Below are 16,740 nucleotides of genomic sequence, written 5' to 3'. Positions count from 1 at the left end.
TGGTCTTAGGCGACCCCTGTGAAAGGGTCGTTTGACCCCCAAAGGGGTCGCGACCCACAGGTTGAGAACCGCTGGACTAGAAAGAACCTAAAACAACCACAAGTCTATTTTTGCAGACACAGCTGCCTACACACTTAAATACATATTACTAATTTTCCTATGCCTGCACTAAAAGAATGTTCTAATTGTCATGATTTTTCTGCCTCTGAGATTTGACAACCCATGATCTGATCTTGTTGAAAACTTGCCTCTTTGCGATGCTTTTCACTGCCCAAACCTCTCTCACGCTGTAGTTTCTCAAACTCATTGTTCACATCAATCTGTGACACCAGAGTAAGAACTTTGTAAGTCAACCCTTGCTCCATTAGTTCATCTGTAAAGCGTGTTATCATGGAAACCAGTTCTGGACTGTAATGAAAAGAAATCAATAAACAAAGTTATAATAAATAGTAATGGTTATACTTCCTCATCAGATGGATCCGGCAAACACTTTTTTGACAACAATTGCTGCATTACTGGAAACAACCAGTATGAATTATATCCTAGATCTCTTCATCCTTTTTAGATCACTGGGTTTCAATAAGCTTCTAACCATAAATAACTGAATTATTTTTATTTGTAAAAAACATCAAGTACATTTAACCTGTTGTGTCACTCGTGGCAGAATAAGGGAGTATTTATAACTTATGTTACACACATTACTTAAATTACATATACGAAGGAGAAATTGTTATTGTTTCTATAATTATAATTCTTTTTTAAAAAATATATTTTATTGATTTTTTACAGAGAGGAAGGGAGAGGGATAGAGAGTTAGAAACATCGATGAGAGAGAAGCATCAATCAGCTGCCTCCTGCACACCCCCTACTGGGGATGTGCCCGCAACCAAGGTACATGCCCTTGACTGGAATCGAACCTGGGACCCTTCAGTCCCCAGCCCGACGCTCTATCCAGTGAGCCAAACCAGCTAGGGCTATAATTATAATTCTTCAAGTAATTTCTGATTAACCCCTGAAATCCTAAGAAGCAAACAGACCTGAGTTCAAGGGTCCACGTCTTTCCTCGTCTAGACTGTATCAAGGCTTTCAGAGAGTTCGCAATGCACCGCTTTCCATCCCAATATAGAAGAACAGCTACTAATCCTCTGGTGAGACCAGGAAAATGTGGCTGCTGGTGCTCTCCTAGAAAAGAAAGTTGAGAAATTAATTTAGTAAATAAGCACCTGTATTCAGGATGAAACAAAAATCACTACACCAATGTTCAAAGAAGTCACAGACTCTCAGGGCTTAAGGGGCCTTAAGGGCCCTCTACTTCAAACATCTATCCACTGTGTTATTCTCTTTCACCTGAAATCTTTCAAATATTTGGAAGTTTCTTCCCCTAGAGCCTTTTCCGAAACTTAAACAGCCTTTTCTTGTGTTTCATCTTCTTTACTCACCCTTTTAACTGCTCACCTTTGAGTAAATTCTACTTTGCCTTTTTTGAAGCACCCTGCCTATAATTTGTTTCATTTCCTATGGCTTTTTTCTTCCCTTAGCCCAATCACTCCTCCACTCCATTCCCTTCTGTTCCCCAAATTCATCTCACTGCTTCATACCTGTACAGGCAACTGCTTCTGTCTGGGTGCCCTTGGTCCTCCTAAGTGCACACCTATTCCATTTGATATATGTCTTCTCGCTTTAACACCTACCTTAAGCCTCATGATATTTGTGAAGACTTCTCTGTTCAATCCAAGGTCAATTTAATCCTCTGCCCTCCAGACCATCACTAAATCATGCACAAACCTGCATTAATGCACTTAGTAGTGTCATAAATATTTGTATCTATATTTGTATCCATGTCTTTCTCAATTACTAGATTGTGGGCTCTTTTACACTAGTTGAGGTTTTATTCATCTTTATATCCCTGGAATCTTAACATAGTGTCTGGCATATTGTATGCATAAAATAAATGTTTGTTAAATAAAAGTTCTGAGTAAAGCTCAAGCATGTCCAGTTAACATCTCCATCACAGAATGGGAAAACTACCTTACCTATTCTCAATATCATACTTCTTTTAATGCAGCCTTAGTTCAAAAGGTCAAAAAGGGATTTTGGCAGCCACATGATATCTTTAGACATATTAGACTTTCTTTCAATTAAAATGCCTACATGGCTTCTTCACATGGCTCCTCTGTTATTATTTAAATCAGCGGTTCTAACCTGTGGGTAGCGACCCCTTTGGGGGTCGAACGACCCTTTCACAGGGGTCGCCTAAGACCATCGGAAAACACATATATAATTACATATTGTTTTCGTGATTCATCACTATGGCTTTAATTATGTTCAATTTGTAACAATGAAAATACATCCTGCATATCAGATATTTACATTACGATTCATAACAGTGGCAAAATTACAGTTAGGAAGTAGCAACGAAAATAATTTTATGGTTGGGGGTCACCACAACATGAGGAACTGTACTAAAGGGTCACGGCATTAGGAAGGTTGAGAACCACTGATTTAAATGAACTGCTTATTTTATGGAGATTTCCATCTTTTCTCTCTACAGCAGCCAGAGAAATAATTTCAAGGCTATTCCAGATTATGAAAATTTTCTGCTTAAAGCTCCTGCCTACAACTTCCCATTGCAATTAGAATAAAATCCAAATTAATTTTCATATTTTCATGGCTTGCAAGATTACATTTCTGCTCTAACCTAGTCTTCCTTCACTTTCCCCATCACCTAATGTTCCCACCACAGAGGTCTTTTTGTCCTTTCGCAAGCCTTTGTTCTCACCTCAAGCACTTGCAGTGGCTCTTCCTAGGACACCTTCCCCCACAACTCTGGCATTTGTCATCATGCAGGTCAAGTCAAATGTCCCAATCTCACAGAGGCCTTTTTAAGTACCCTATTTAGAGGTGCCCCATCTTTCTACCTCCTACTGCTTTGTTTTATTTTCTTCCGAGAACTCAGTGTTATTGAAATTATCTTATTTTGTCCTATTATCAGAACCACCCCCTCAAAAAGAAACTCCAAAAAAGCAGTGACCTTATCTTCTTACTTATTATATGACAATAAATGCTTTGTGCTATAAAATTTCTGAGATGTAGCCAATGATTCTTTGCCAGTGAACTACCATGTAAAAGCTTATCTTAAAAGTTAAATTACCTTTAACGCTTCCAGTAGCTAAACTAAAGCTTTCAATTAGCCAAAGAGAAACAAAAGGAAGTTATCTGAATATAGTTTTTCATGTAAATGGCATCCTTAAAAACTATTCTGGAATCTGAATTATATTCTACTTTAAAGTTCGAGTGAATAATTTTATAATATTCTTTCCACCTTACCACGGTTCAGTTAAACGTCAACCTACCAGCTAGGAGAAGCTCAACCGCTGCCAGTTCTCCAATGTCAAAAAGGTCACTGAGGATAAAGGCCTCTTTAATGAGCTGCTCAGGAAGAAGTCGGGTTCCCTGTTGACCCTGGATGGCGACTCCCTCTGTGCTGGCTTTCTGAACCTTCTCATGTTGTTGAACATTTTTTGGCTACAATGGTAAAAATAAATAAGGTCATGTAATAAGAAGAGTACATTGAAGACAAGGTCTTAAACTGTTACCTAAAGAAATTTATTCATAAGGTAGCCTGTAACATGACATAAGAAGTATTTCTTAACAGATAATCTACAATTAGACTTTTATGAGGTAACATTTCATATCACCTTCACTTTTTTATACTATTACTACCTTCTCAATAATGGCTCCTGCTGAACTCTGAACTATAAAAGTTTAAGAAAGCACACAAAATAGCAGACTATTTTTCAAGTTCCTAAGGAACTTTTCCCCCCAAAAGTCTTACAACTTAGTTCAAATATTTAATGAATGACATAACGAATTACGTGATGGATCGTACAATCTTAGAAATTTACACTTTACCAAAAAAGGCCATTTAATCTGACTTCTCTATTAACAGATGGGAAAACTGATGCCCAGAGAAGTCAGATGACTTGCCCTTGGGCATAAACCTTTAGTGGACGAGCCAAGACTGGAACTCAACTCAACTGGCTCCCAGGCTAGGACTCTTTCTAATAAGAATATCTAAAAAAAAACATACAAAGCTAAAAAAAAAAAAAAGGCCATTCCTGGTAAGACAAATTCATAAACAGTTCTTATTTGATCTTGTTAGTCTATAAAAGAAAAGTGCTAAACAGCAAGAAAAGGAGTTTCCAAACACAATCCCCTCCACTTAAGTACTCTATTCCTGGATGAAAAGGATTTCAAGATGCAGTAACTAATGATATGCAAGCACTGATTAGTTCAGCTAACACAACTCATAGAACATTATGAAGAGTTAAAATTTTGAAGTGTACCTGGAAACAAAAAAAATAATCAATCTTACTGAACTTAGATGTATTAACTTTAAGTCAGAAATTCCAAGGAGGCTGATTTTTCTAGAATATACTGAACTAAGTTGTATTCAAATATTATTAAAATATCTCCTAGCTAGAGATACATCAATATTAACTTTATAGAAAATAAAAAGAAGACAACTTCTTCTAGAAAAAATTACATTTTTAGAGACAACTTGAATCAATGGACCAGAACAAGTAACATATTCATTTATATGCATTAAGAGTTTACATGCCCTGTCAATCTTAAAAAAATAAAAAAGCAAATCCAAGAAGCAAAAAAGAAAATTTCCTACTGGGTTTCTGAACAAGGAGATGAAGTCAGGTTTATGTTTCTTCAAAATCATGTCAAGAAGGTGGACAGCTTCAGGTTGTCTTCTCCAAAGGACATTTCCCACCGTTTGCCAAATGTCTTTATAAGGACCCCATAGACTAGCAGCTTAAAGAAAAATAAATAAAACAGCATCAAATAAAACATATATTTGGAAAACAATGTAGGTGTTAGCTATACATTTTAATCATGCTCACAGCTACTTTTAAATATGCTGAGCTATATATACAAACCAAACACTAACATAAAAGCATACTTATTAAAATTCTCAAGCAAAAATTTATCATTTTGTAGAGTAAATCCTGACTTTAAATTGGAATATCCGCTGGACCTGGTTTTGCCACTTTAGTAGCTTTGTGACATGGAGCGTGGAAATAACCTCTTTACACTTCAGTTTCCTTATATATAAACTAGAGGCTCAGTGCACGGATTCGTGCACCGGTGGGGTCCCTCGGCCTGGCCTGTGGGGATCGGGCCGAAACTGGCTCTCCGACATCCCCCAAGGGGTCCTGGATTGCGAGAGGGCAGTTCTCAGGTAACAAACCCCGGAATCGGGCTCCCTCCTCTCTGGTTCCGGGTGCATCACCTGAGAACCATAGCTGCCAAGTCACTGCATCTCCTGTGTTGAGCATCTGCCCCTTGGTGGTCAGTGCGCATCATAGCTACAGTCAGACGGTCAAGCAGCTGGATGGTCACTTAGGCTTCGATATACTAGTATATAGATAGGAGCATCATCCGCTTCATATAAATGAGACACACTAGATAAAACACACGATACAGTGCCTGGCATTCCACAGGCATGCAATCAATGGGACTTTCCATTCAAATGAAAAGCAGGAGTGGGAGGGGGGTTGAAATCAGATTCTGTAAAAATTAGCAGCTGAAAAAAAAAGTAGTTTATAAAGACTCTGAAAGGGAAACTAGTCAAACCCAATCAATCACTGAACAGAGGACACTTAGAAATAACTATACTAACTGTATAACTAGCCTAAACTGTAAAGGATGGTCTGTAAACACGTTCCATTGCTATCTGGGAAAACACAAAACCAAATAAAGTTACCAGGACAGTATGAATGACATGAAAGTGAACTGTAACCTAATTAATGTATTACAATTCTATGAACAATGTTGTCAGACAAACAATGTTGTCAATATGTTAGGGGATTTGTTGTTGTTGTTGTTGTTAGGGACTTTTTTACAAGGGGGGAATGTGCAGGAAGAGGACAGACTAAGTCAGTCAAGCTGGATCATTCATTCACTCGACAATTATTTACGGAGGGCCTGGGACATAGACTGAGCAAGATAGGATCCCTCATGGAACTTCCAGATTGGCAAGTGGGACAGGCATTAAACTATAGCCTTCAAAAACAATTACCAGTATAATAAAAGACGTGATGACGTACAGAGTGCTGAGAATATATAAAAGGGAACACCTACCCTAATCTGAAGGGCAGAGTAGGAAGTGATATATCAGGTCTTTGGCATGGGGATGAGGAGGAATGGGAATCAGAATGTCTAGACCACACATAGAGAGCAATCATCCAACTCCCTGCTTTGCTCTCATACTTGCCAACCGTCTGATAAAAATACAGCTTGTTATATAATTTTTTAGGGTAAAGAATGAGGTGGCGAACCAGCATGAGTACCCATGCAGATATTCTTCCCATTAAAGATCAACAAACTGGCCGACTGGTACAGCATGTCTTTTACTGTGTTTGAATAGAGAAAATGCAATTGCTGTGATCTATTCAATTCTGGATACACTGACAAATAGTTCTGGACCTGCCAAAATGAGGGCCTCACCCTGGATCCTGGTGACCTCCTGTGAGATGCTAGTTGGATGGTGAGTAGCTGACTTCCCTAGAAATCATTTTCTTGTCCCCCTCTAACTGCAAAGAATACAGTAATTTTGAGACTTCAATTCTAGAACAAGATAGCTTTTTTCCTAATAGTAAATGGGAAAGTTTCAAGTACTAGTAGAGACAAAATGAAATTGTAGGACATTGGTGTGATTGATGGACTAACTAGAATAGGAAGTGTCACCAACCAAGGGTGACAAGTAGGTAAGCCACTTATGAGGTGGAGACCTAAACTAGGGGAGTAAATAGACGAGGCCTGTTAGTGGTTAGAACTGGTAACTGTTTGCCGCAGGATATAAAGAAAAGGTATCAAAAATGACTCCTAAGCAAATCTGAAACTTGCCTTACCAGGTATTTAAGAAATCTGACCAGGAATTGACAAAAGAAAGTAAATTATCTGTCTGTAAAAAGTAACTTAAAATATAATAGAACCTGTGAAGAACTAATGCTCAGTGAGTTCTAGAGAAAAATTCAATTTCCCCCCTTTAATGGGGAGGCATCCAATAACAGGTCAAAAATCTATACCAAAAAACCCACGTACACTGGCCTCCTTAGTCCATCATTAACATCAACACATCATAGAAGTAACTGCAAGAAAGATATATCTTCAGTTTGATTTTGGTTTGACTAATTTTAGTAAATATCTTCGTTACTGGTTACAAGTAGAAGGAAGCTATAAATTTTACCAAGTTACTGAGGAGAACCAAGATGGCGGCGATATAGGCAGACGTGTCCCAGGTCGTGTCCTGGAGCAAATGGAAGCTGAAGCTAGTAACACTCACACCGAATTGGCGAAATTGCTCAGCTGGTGAGAGGGTTTGCAGCCGGGAAGAGCAGAACTCCCCTGGAAAGATCCAAGCAACAGCAACCTCCTGAGCACCACATCCTCTGCTGAGGAACAGCAGCTGTACGTGAAACCTCGCCCCACCAGCCAGAAGAGCCACCACAGCTGTGAACAGCACCCACCAGAGGAGCTGCTGACAACTGAAGAGCAGCTGCTACCGCAACCGCCCGAAGAGCAACCACAGACCAAGGAGTCACTGCCACCAAGGGAGCAACCACTGAACAACTCAACGTCTAGATATGTCAGTGAGATCAAACATGGGTAGACAAAGAAACCCCCAAAGGAAAGAGAAGGAGGACTCTCCAGAAAAGCAGCTAAGTAATACAGAGGCATGCAACATGACAGATAAAGAATTCAGAATAAGGATCCTAGAGTGCATAAACCGGATGGAGGAAAAAATCGACAACCTCTTCAAGAAGCAAGAAGAAACAGATGAAAAAATCGATAACATATGGAAGAAGCTAGAAGAAACAGATGAAAAAATCGATAACATATGGAAGAAGCTAGAAGAAACAGATGAAAAAATCAACAACCTAAGTAAGACCCAAGAGGAAATGAAGAGTGATATAGCTGCAATGAAAAACTCCATTGAAAGTATCAACAGTAGACTAGGAGAAGCGGAGGACCGAATAAGTGAATTAGAAGACAAGGAAGCAAAACACACCCAAAATGTACTGCAATTGGAGAAAAAAATTAAAAGACAGGAGGAGAGCCTAAGGGAGCTTTGGGACAACATGAAACGAAACAACATACGAATAATAGGAGTACCAGAACAACAGAAGGATGAACAAGGATTAGAAAACCTACTCGAAGAAATAATATCAGAAAACTTTCCTGAGGTGGGGAAGAAAAAAGTCACACAAGCCCAGAGAGTCCCAAACAAGGTGAACCCGAAAAGACCCACACCAAGACACATCATAATCACCATGGCAAATGTTCAGGACAAAGAGAGAATCTTACAGGCTGCAAGAGAGAGACGGAAAGTTACATACAAGGGATCCCCCATTAGATTGTCAAATGACTTCTCAACAGAAACACATCAGGCAAGAAAAGAATGGACTGAAATTTACAAAGTGATGCAAAGCAAAGGACTGAATCCAAGAATACTCTATCCAGCAAGGCTATCATTCAAACTTGAAGGGGAAATAAGAAGCTTCACAGACAAAAAAAGGCTAAGGGAGTTTGTCACCACCAAGCCAGCATTGCAAGGAATGCTAAAGGGTCTGATATAAAAATAAGAAATAAAAAGCTCAGAAAGAAAACAGCCACACAAAAAAAGAAATGGCTACAAACAAGTACCTTTCAATAATAACTTTAAACGTAAACGGACTAAATGCTCCAACCAAAAGACATCGAGTGGCTGAATGGATAAAAAAACATGACCCATACATCTGCTGTCTACAAGAAACCCACCTCATTAGAAGGGACTCACACAGACTGAAAGTGAAAGGATGGAAAAATATCTTTCAGGCAAATGGAAAGGAAAAGAAAGCTGGGGTAGCAATACTTATATCGGACAAAATAGACCTCAAAGTGAAGGCCTTAACAAGAGATAAGGAAGGCCACTTCATAATACTAAAGGGATCAATACAACAAGAAGATATAACCCTGGTAAACATATATGCACCCAATGTAGGAGCACCCAAATTCATAAAAAAACTCCTGGAAAATATCAAAGGAGAGATCGACAACAATACAATCATAGTAGGGGACTTTAATACACCATTGACAGCACTGGATAAGTCCTATAGACAAACAACCAGCAAAGATATAGCAATCCTAAATGACTCACTAGATCAGATGGACTTAATAGACATCTTCAGAACACTTCACCCCAAAGCCAGAGAATATACGTTCTTCTCAGGTGCTCATGGGACATATTCAAAAATAGACCACATACTGGGTCACAAGCAAAGTATCCCCAAATTCAAGAAGATTGAAATCATAAAAAGCGTCTTCGCAGACCACGATGGCATAATATTAGAAATAAACTACAATAAAAACAACCCAAAATACTCAAACACCTGGAAGCTGAATAGCATGCTATTAAATATTGATTGGGTTACCAATGAGATCAAAGAAGAAATTAAAAACATCCTGGAAACTAATGACAATGAAAACACAACAATCCAAAACCTATGGGACACATTGAAAGCAGTCCTGAGAGGGAAGTTTATAGCTCTACAGGCCTATCTCAAAAAACAAGAAAAAATGGTAGTAAATCATCTAACTCTACAACTCAAAGAATTAGAAAGAGAGCAACAAGAAAACCCCAGAGTGAGCAGAAGGAAGGAGATAATAAAGATTAGAGCAGAAATAAATGACATAGAGACCAAAAAAACAATACAGAAAATCAATGAAACCAAGAGCTGGTTCTTTGAAAGGATAAACAAGATTGATAAACCTCTAGCCAGACTCACCAAGAAGCAGAGAGAGAGGACCCAAATAAATAAAATCAGAAACGATAGAGGCGAAATAACAACAGACCCCACAGAAATACAAATGATTGTTAAAAAATACTATGGATAACTCTACTCCAACAAACTAGACAACCTGGAGGAAATGGACAAATTCCTAGAAAAATACAGCATTCCAAAACTCAATCAGGAAGAATCTAAAAACCTCAACAGGCCAATAACTATGGAAGAAATTGAAGCAGTCATCAAAAAGCTTCCATCAAACAAAAGCCCAGGACCAGACGGCTTCACAGGGGAGTTTTACCAAACATTCAAGGAAGAACTAAAACCTATCCTCCTCAGACTACTACAAAAAATTCAAGAGGAAGGAACACTTCCAAGCTCATTCTATGAAGCCAGCATCACCCTAATACCAAAACCAGGTAAAGACAACACAATGAAAGAGAATTACAGGCCAATATCCCTCATGAACATAGATGCCAAAATCCTCAACAAAATCTTAGCAAATCGGATCCAGCAGTACATCAGAAAGATCATACACCATGACCAAGTAGGATTTATCCCAGGGATGCAAGGAAGGTACAATATCCGCAAATCAATAAACGTGATACATCACATAAATAAATTGAAAGAAAAAAACCACATGGTCATATCAATTGATGCAGAAAAAGCATTTGACAAAATTCAACACCCATTTTTGATAAAAACTCTCAGCAAGGTGGGAGTAGAAGGATCATACCTCAACATAATAAAAGCCATATATGACAGGCCCACAGCCAACATCATACTCAACGGACAAAAACTAACACCATTTCCCCTAAGAACAGGAACAAGACAGGGATGCCCCCTCTCACCACTCCTGTTCAACGTAGTACTGGAAGTGTTAGCCATTGCAATTCGGCAAGAAGAAGAAATAAAAGGCATCCAAATTGGAAAAGAGGAAGTAAAACTGTCCTTATTTGCAGATGACATGATATTATACATACAAAACCCTAGAGATTCCATCAAAAAGCTACTAGACTTAATACATGAATTTGGCAATGTAGCAGGATACAAAATTAACCCCAAGAAATCTGAGGCATTTCTATACACCAATAGTGAACTTTCAGAAAGAGAGATTATAAAAACAATCCCGTTTACCATTGCACCAAAAAAATTAAGCTACCTAGGAATAAACTTAACTAAAGAGGTAAAAGACCTCTACTCAGAAAACTACAGGACGTTGAAAAAAGACATAGAGGAAGACATAAACAGATGGAAGAACATACCGTGTTCATGGATTGGTAGAATCAACATCATTAAAATGTCCATACTACCCAAAGCAATCTATAAATTCAACGCACTTCCCATTAAAATACCAACAGCATACTTCAGAGATCTAGAACGAACTTTCCAAAAATTCATCTGGAATAAAAGAAGACCCCGAATAGCTGCAGCAATCCTGAAAAAGAACAAAGTAGGTGGGATCTCAATACCAGATATCAAGTTGTATTACAAAGCCACTGTTCTCAAAACTGCCTGGTACTGGCACAAGAATAGGCATATAGATCAATGGAATAGAATAGAGAGCCCAGAAATCGGCCCGAACCAATATGCTCAATTAATATTTGACAAAGGAGGCAAGAACATACAATGGAGCCAAGATAGTCTCTTCAATAAATGGTGTTGGGAAAATTGGACAGATATATGCAAGAAAATGAAACTAGACCACCAACTTACACCATATACAAAAAATAAACTCAAAATGGATAAAGGACTTAAATGTACGACAGGATACCATAAAAATTCTAGAAGAATCCAAAGGCAAGAAAATTTCAGACATATGCCGAAGCAATTTCTTCACTGATACAGCTCCTAGGGCACTTGAAACTAAAGAAAAAATGAACAAATGGGACTACATCAAAATAAAAAGCTTCTGCACAGCAAAAGAAACCATCAACAAAACAACGAGAAAACCCACTGTGTGGGAAAACATATTTGCCAATGACATATCTGATAAGGGCCTAATCTCCAAAATTTATAGGGAACTCATACAACTTAACAAAAGGAAGATAAACAATCCAATCAAAAAATGGGCAAAGGACCTAAATAGACACCTTTCAAAAGAGGACATTCAGAAAGCCAAGAGACATATGAAAACATGCTCAAAGTCACTAATCATCCGAGAGATGCAAATCAAAACAGCAATGAGGTACCATCTCACACCTGTCAGACTGGCTATCATCAACAAATCAACAAACGACAAGTGCTGGAGAGGTTGTGGAGAAAAAGGAACACTTGTGCACTGCTGGTGGGAATGCAGACTGGTGCAGCCACTATGGAAGACAGTATGGAGTTTCCTTAAAAAATTGAAAATGGAACTCCCATTTGACCCTGTGATCCCACTTCTAGGAATATATCCCAAGAAACCAGAAACACCAATCAGAAAGGATATATGCACCCCTATGTTCATAGCAGCACAATTCACCATAGCTAAGATCTGGAAACAGCCTAAGTGCCCATCAGTAGATGAATGGATTAGAAAACTGTGGTACATCTACACGATGGAATACTATGCTGCTCTAAAAAGGAAGGAACTCTTACCATTTGCAACTTCATGGATGGAACTGGAGAGCATTATGCTAAGTGAAATAAGCCAGTCAATAAAGGAAAAATACCACATGATCTCACTCATTCATGGACAATAGAGACCATTATAAACTTTTGAACAATAATAGATACAGAGGCAGAGCTGCCTCAAACAGATTGTCAAACTGCAGCGGGAAGGCCGGGGAGGGTTGGGGGGCAGGAGGTAGTGGGGTAAGAGATCAACTAAAGGACTTGTATGCATGCATATAAGCATAACCAATGGACATAAGACACTGGGTGATAGGGGAGGCTAGGGGACTGTCTAGGGCGGGGGGATAAAATGGATACATATGTAATACCCTTTGTAATACTTTAGGCAATAAAAAAAAAAATAATCACAAAAAAAAAAAATTTTTACCAAGTTACTAAATATGTATTTTTAACCTAAGTGATTTGTTCATTTGAGAAATACTATACATTTGTTCTTAAAGTTTAATGCCTCCAGCAAGTCACATTTATTCACTCATTCACCATGTACTCAGTACGGGTGAGCTTACAGTGTAGTGAGGAAACACATTCATCATACAATCATACATAAGTGTAAGATCCAATTTGGTGAGTCCAATGAAGGAAGGTACCCAGGGCAAAGATCAGAGGAATATGACCTAGTCAGGGAGGTTAGGGAAGGGAAGGATTCACTAAGGAAGTGATTTCGGGGCTAAAATTTGAAGGATAAAAGTGGGAGTTAACTTAGAAGTCAGAGGTGAGGACATGCATCCGAGGAAGAAAGGACAGTATATGGGTTCCCAAAGCAACAGGGAACACTACACTTCCAAAGAACTGAGAAGCCCAGGAGAGCTGGAGTACAGAAATCAAGGGCTTGGCAAGGGAGGCAACCGCCACACCCTTCAGGGCTTACCAACCCCTGTTAAGGATTTCGGTCTTTATCCTAAAAGATCAAGCAAGATAAAGACTAAAAAAGTCTGCTGGATTTTTACTGAGCTGTTTAGGAAGACAGGAAGAGAGTAGATGGGGTGGAGGAAGAGGAGATATGGAAATGGAGTCAGTGAAGACTGAGGAACCTGTTGAAAGGTTTGACTCTGAAGAGGGGCAAGAGGACAGTAACTGGAGTGAAGCATGAGATCAAGATAAGGAGGGGAGGCTAGTGGAAAGAAAAGCAGCAAGAAGAGGGGTAAATATATGAGAGATGGGGTAATAGGGGAAAAGGCATAAAGGAGGGGATTTACCTTAGAAAGACACAAGTACATTGATTCAAAGGGTGAAGATATATATGTTTGTAGGTTTGAGAGTGAAAAAAGAGAGTTCACGCCTGTTGGCTTCTATTTGTTCTGTGACTAGAAGACTGAGGGGTCAGTTGGAGTTACAGATGAAGGACTGTCAAGCAGTGTCAAAGGTTGCACTAACAACAAGCCATACCTTTACTCGGCCAGGATGATACAAGTTACAATACTAGTAAATCATACAGCTGTAGACCTTCTAACTTCTCTGTTTTTCTCCCTCTACAACTCTTTGATTTTTTTTGAATTGTGGTTTTAAAAAAACACACACATCTAACAGAATTGGCTACCTTAAACGTTTTTAGGTGAACAGTTCAGTAGTGTGAAATGCATTCATTGTTGCACATCAGATCTCCACAACTTTTTCATCTTGCAAAACTGAAACTTGGTACCCATTCAACAGCTCCTCATTTCCACCTTCCCCCAGCCACTGGCAACCAACATTCTTTGTTTCTAGGGGGTTGACTACTTTAGATACCTCATCTAAGTGGGATCACAGTTTCTTTTTGTGACTAGCTTACTTCACTTCAATGTGAAGGTTCTTCCATATTGTAGCATGTGACAGGACTTCCTTTTGAAGGTTAATAATATTCTACTGTAGGTATAGACCACAGTGTTTATCCATTTATCCACCTATGGACACTTAAGTTGCTTCCCTAAGATTTAATTTCAAATATATATTCTCCTGACTCCTGGCTTTTCAAAATGTTTCCTTTCTATTTTGCCAATTAAGCACTCCTGCCACTAGACCTGATTATACAATGTATATACACTTTGGCTGTTGACAGAATTTACTATCCTTTTTCCTTCAATGATTTAGCTCTAATGGCATGAGTATGTACTAAAGAAATGTATATAGCCTGCAAGCCTTGCTTATAAGTTTACATCAGGGTGGGATGACAGGATAGCAATACCAAGGAAGTAACTTCATTAGTAACATTCAGCTATAAGGAAATTTGATGTAATAAAATCAATTAGGTTGTATTTAAGTAGTAGTATGTATTCATTTGAGTATCAAAGACAGGCTTAGAATCATTAGCTGTATAACCACGCCAGGCCTCCACATCTGGAAAACGGGGTATTTAATAGCAGCTACCCACCGGTGCATGAAGGGAACCAAATGAGATGAAAGCACAACTCAGTCCAGTTCCTGAGAAACAAGAGGTGCTCAATAATCATAATCCTTCATTCTTTTTTTGTTCATCCTCACCTGAGGGTTATTTTCCCCCCATTGATTTTCAGAGTGGGCGGGAGGGGGAGAGACAGAGAGAGAAACAGCCATGTGAGAGAGACACATACCCGGGGCAGGGCATGGAGCCTGCCACCGAGGTCCGTGCCTTTGCCGAGAATCCAACCCTAACCACTGAGCCACTGACACTTTATTATTTTACCTAATGTATCACGGTGTTTCTGAAATGCTTTGATTTGAAAAACGCAGACATAGACAACTTTTTAACAATATCAGTCCAGTGGAAGGCATACCAAACCAGAACCAAAAACACAAAAACAGTAAATATTGACTGCAGAGAGCCAGGAAGCAGAGGCGCCCAAGGAAGAGTCCTCTTGAGTGACATCCCCTGCAAGCATCTACCACACAGGTACACTCTTAACTGTGCCCATGAAGCTAAGTACGTTTCAACCCGGGCACTGACATTCTAAGGTGCAAATTCATTTCCAGGCATCCCTGCCCCGCCCCCTGGGCGCCAACAGTGAACTGTGACCATCAAAAGGCACCCACTCTGTCAAACGCCCCAGAGGGTGAGGGGTGGGCCGCCCCAGGCTGCGAGCTGCCGAGAGAGAACCCACCCCAAATCCTCCAGGTTCCTCCGCCGCCTTCTAGATTCTGTCGCGCCCCGAAGCTCTAGGGCTCCGAAGGTCCGGGCGCATCCAGGACCCGCCACCCCGCAGCCCGGGGAGGCATCTGCGGCGCGCGAGGCGCACCTTCTCGGCCACCTTCCGGGTGGCAGGCTTCACAATCGGGGGCCCGCGCTCCCTGCAGGACCCCCTGGCCTCCATGAGGGGTCCCGGCGCTACCGCGGGGCGCGCGTTTTCGCCGGCGCTCGAGGCTGAACAACCTCAGGTCCGCTGGCCTCTCTGCCGAGACTTCCGGATCCCAGCAACATTCAGGCCGCGGAGCCGCGACGGGATGGGGAGTGGGGAGGACCAGGCTGGGCCCTGGGCGGCGCGAGACCGCACGCCGGGCTGCGGGGGACCACGCTCCTCGCCTCCACCCTCCGCCCCCAGCGCCCAGGCTAGAGCCGCAGGGCCGAGCGCGCCATTCAAACTGGGGAGGGGCGGCACTCGGGCCCAGGGCCAGGGGAGCGCGGGCACCACGCACAAGGGGAGCCTGGACTCCCAGGAGCCTCACGGCCCGGTGCGCCCCCGGAATGCCGATCACCACCCAGCCCGGTTCTCTTCTGCCCACCGCGCTTACCCGAATTTACCGCCAACAGCGTCGCCATCTTGGAGGCGCGCTAACGGCGCCCCGTGCGCACGGAAGCCCCAGAAATGGGGGAGGCTGCCCAGGGCGACACCTGAACAGAAAGGAACCGCGCGGGTCCCCCCCGAACTGCACGCTCAGCCGACCCAGGAGTACAAAGGCTCAAAAAATCTGCTCGGGTCACAGAGGTCAATTTCCCCCGGATTATTCCCATTCAAATAAGGCGAGGGAGACCAATTCCAAGACGCGAGGTCCCTAATTCCACGTCAGTCGTGCAGTGCATCCTGGGACTTGTAGTTTCTTTTTAATGATGACTAAAGTTGTTTAGGTGGAACGGAAAAAGATATTCTGAGACTAGTTATTGAAATGACTCCCATTGATGATATATGTAAGAGCTGTAAATGCAAATCATCATCTTCATTTCAATTTAAATATTCCTTGCATTATTGCCATACTTTAGGGAGTGGAGTGATGTGTAAGATGCCTAAACGCCTCAAGGAGGGGGGGAAAAAAAGGAAACATATGTAATACTGTTTGTAATACTCTAAGTAATAAAACAAAATTAAAAAAATAAATAAAAGAAAAGAAAGGAAAAAAA

General features: G+C 40.7%; 1 protein-coding gene across 2 annotated transcripts in view; it reads right to left on the bottom strand.

The window, feature by feature from the left end:
* The window catches only part of NUP205 (nucleoporin 205), an 84,501-nt gene extending 68,141 nt beyond the window's left edge, over window positions 1–16,360 (bottom strand). Inside the window, exons 1-5 of one of the 2 annotated variants that reach the window (XM_059711868.1) lie at window positions 16,137–16,360; window positions 4,682–4,824; window positions 3,354–3,525; window positions 1,038–1,182; window positions 249–408 (exon numbers count right to left, since the gene is read on the bottom strand). In XM_059711868.1, coding sequence (XP_059567851.1) covers window positions 249–408; window positions 1,038–1,182; window positions 3,354–3,525; window positions 4,682–4,824; window positions 16,137–16,164 — 648 coding nt within the window. In that variant the 5' untranslated portion in view covers window positions 16,165–16,360. Of the gene's footprint in view, window positions 1–248; window positions 409–1,037; window positions 1,183–3,353; window positions 3,526–4,681; window positions 4,825–15,643; window positions 15,758–16,136 lie in introns of those variants that run through there. The other variant, XM_059711869.1, reaches the window with a different exon arrangement.
* Between the last annotated feature and the right edge of the window lie 380 nt (window positions 16,361–16,740).

The sequence above is a fragment of the Myotis daubentonii genome, chromosome 10, assembly GCF_963259705.1.
Source record: "Myotis daubentonii chromosome 10, mMyoDau2.1, whole genome shotgun sequence".
Classification (NCBI taxonomy): domain Eukaryota; kingdom Metazoa; phylum Chordata; class Mammalia; order Chiroptera; family Vespertilionidae; genus Myotis; species Myotis daubentonii.
This window is presented reverse-complemented; position numbering and strand designations above follow the sequence as displayed.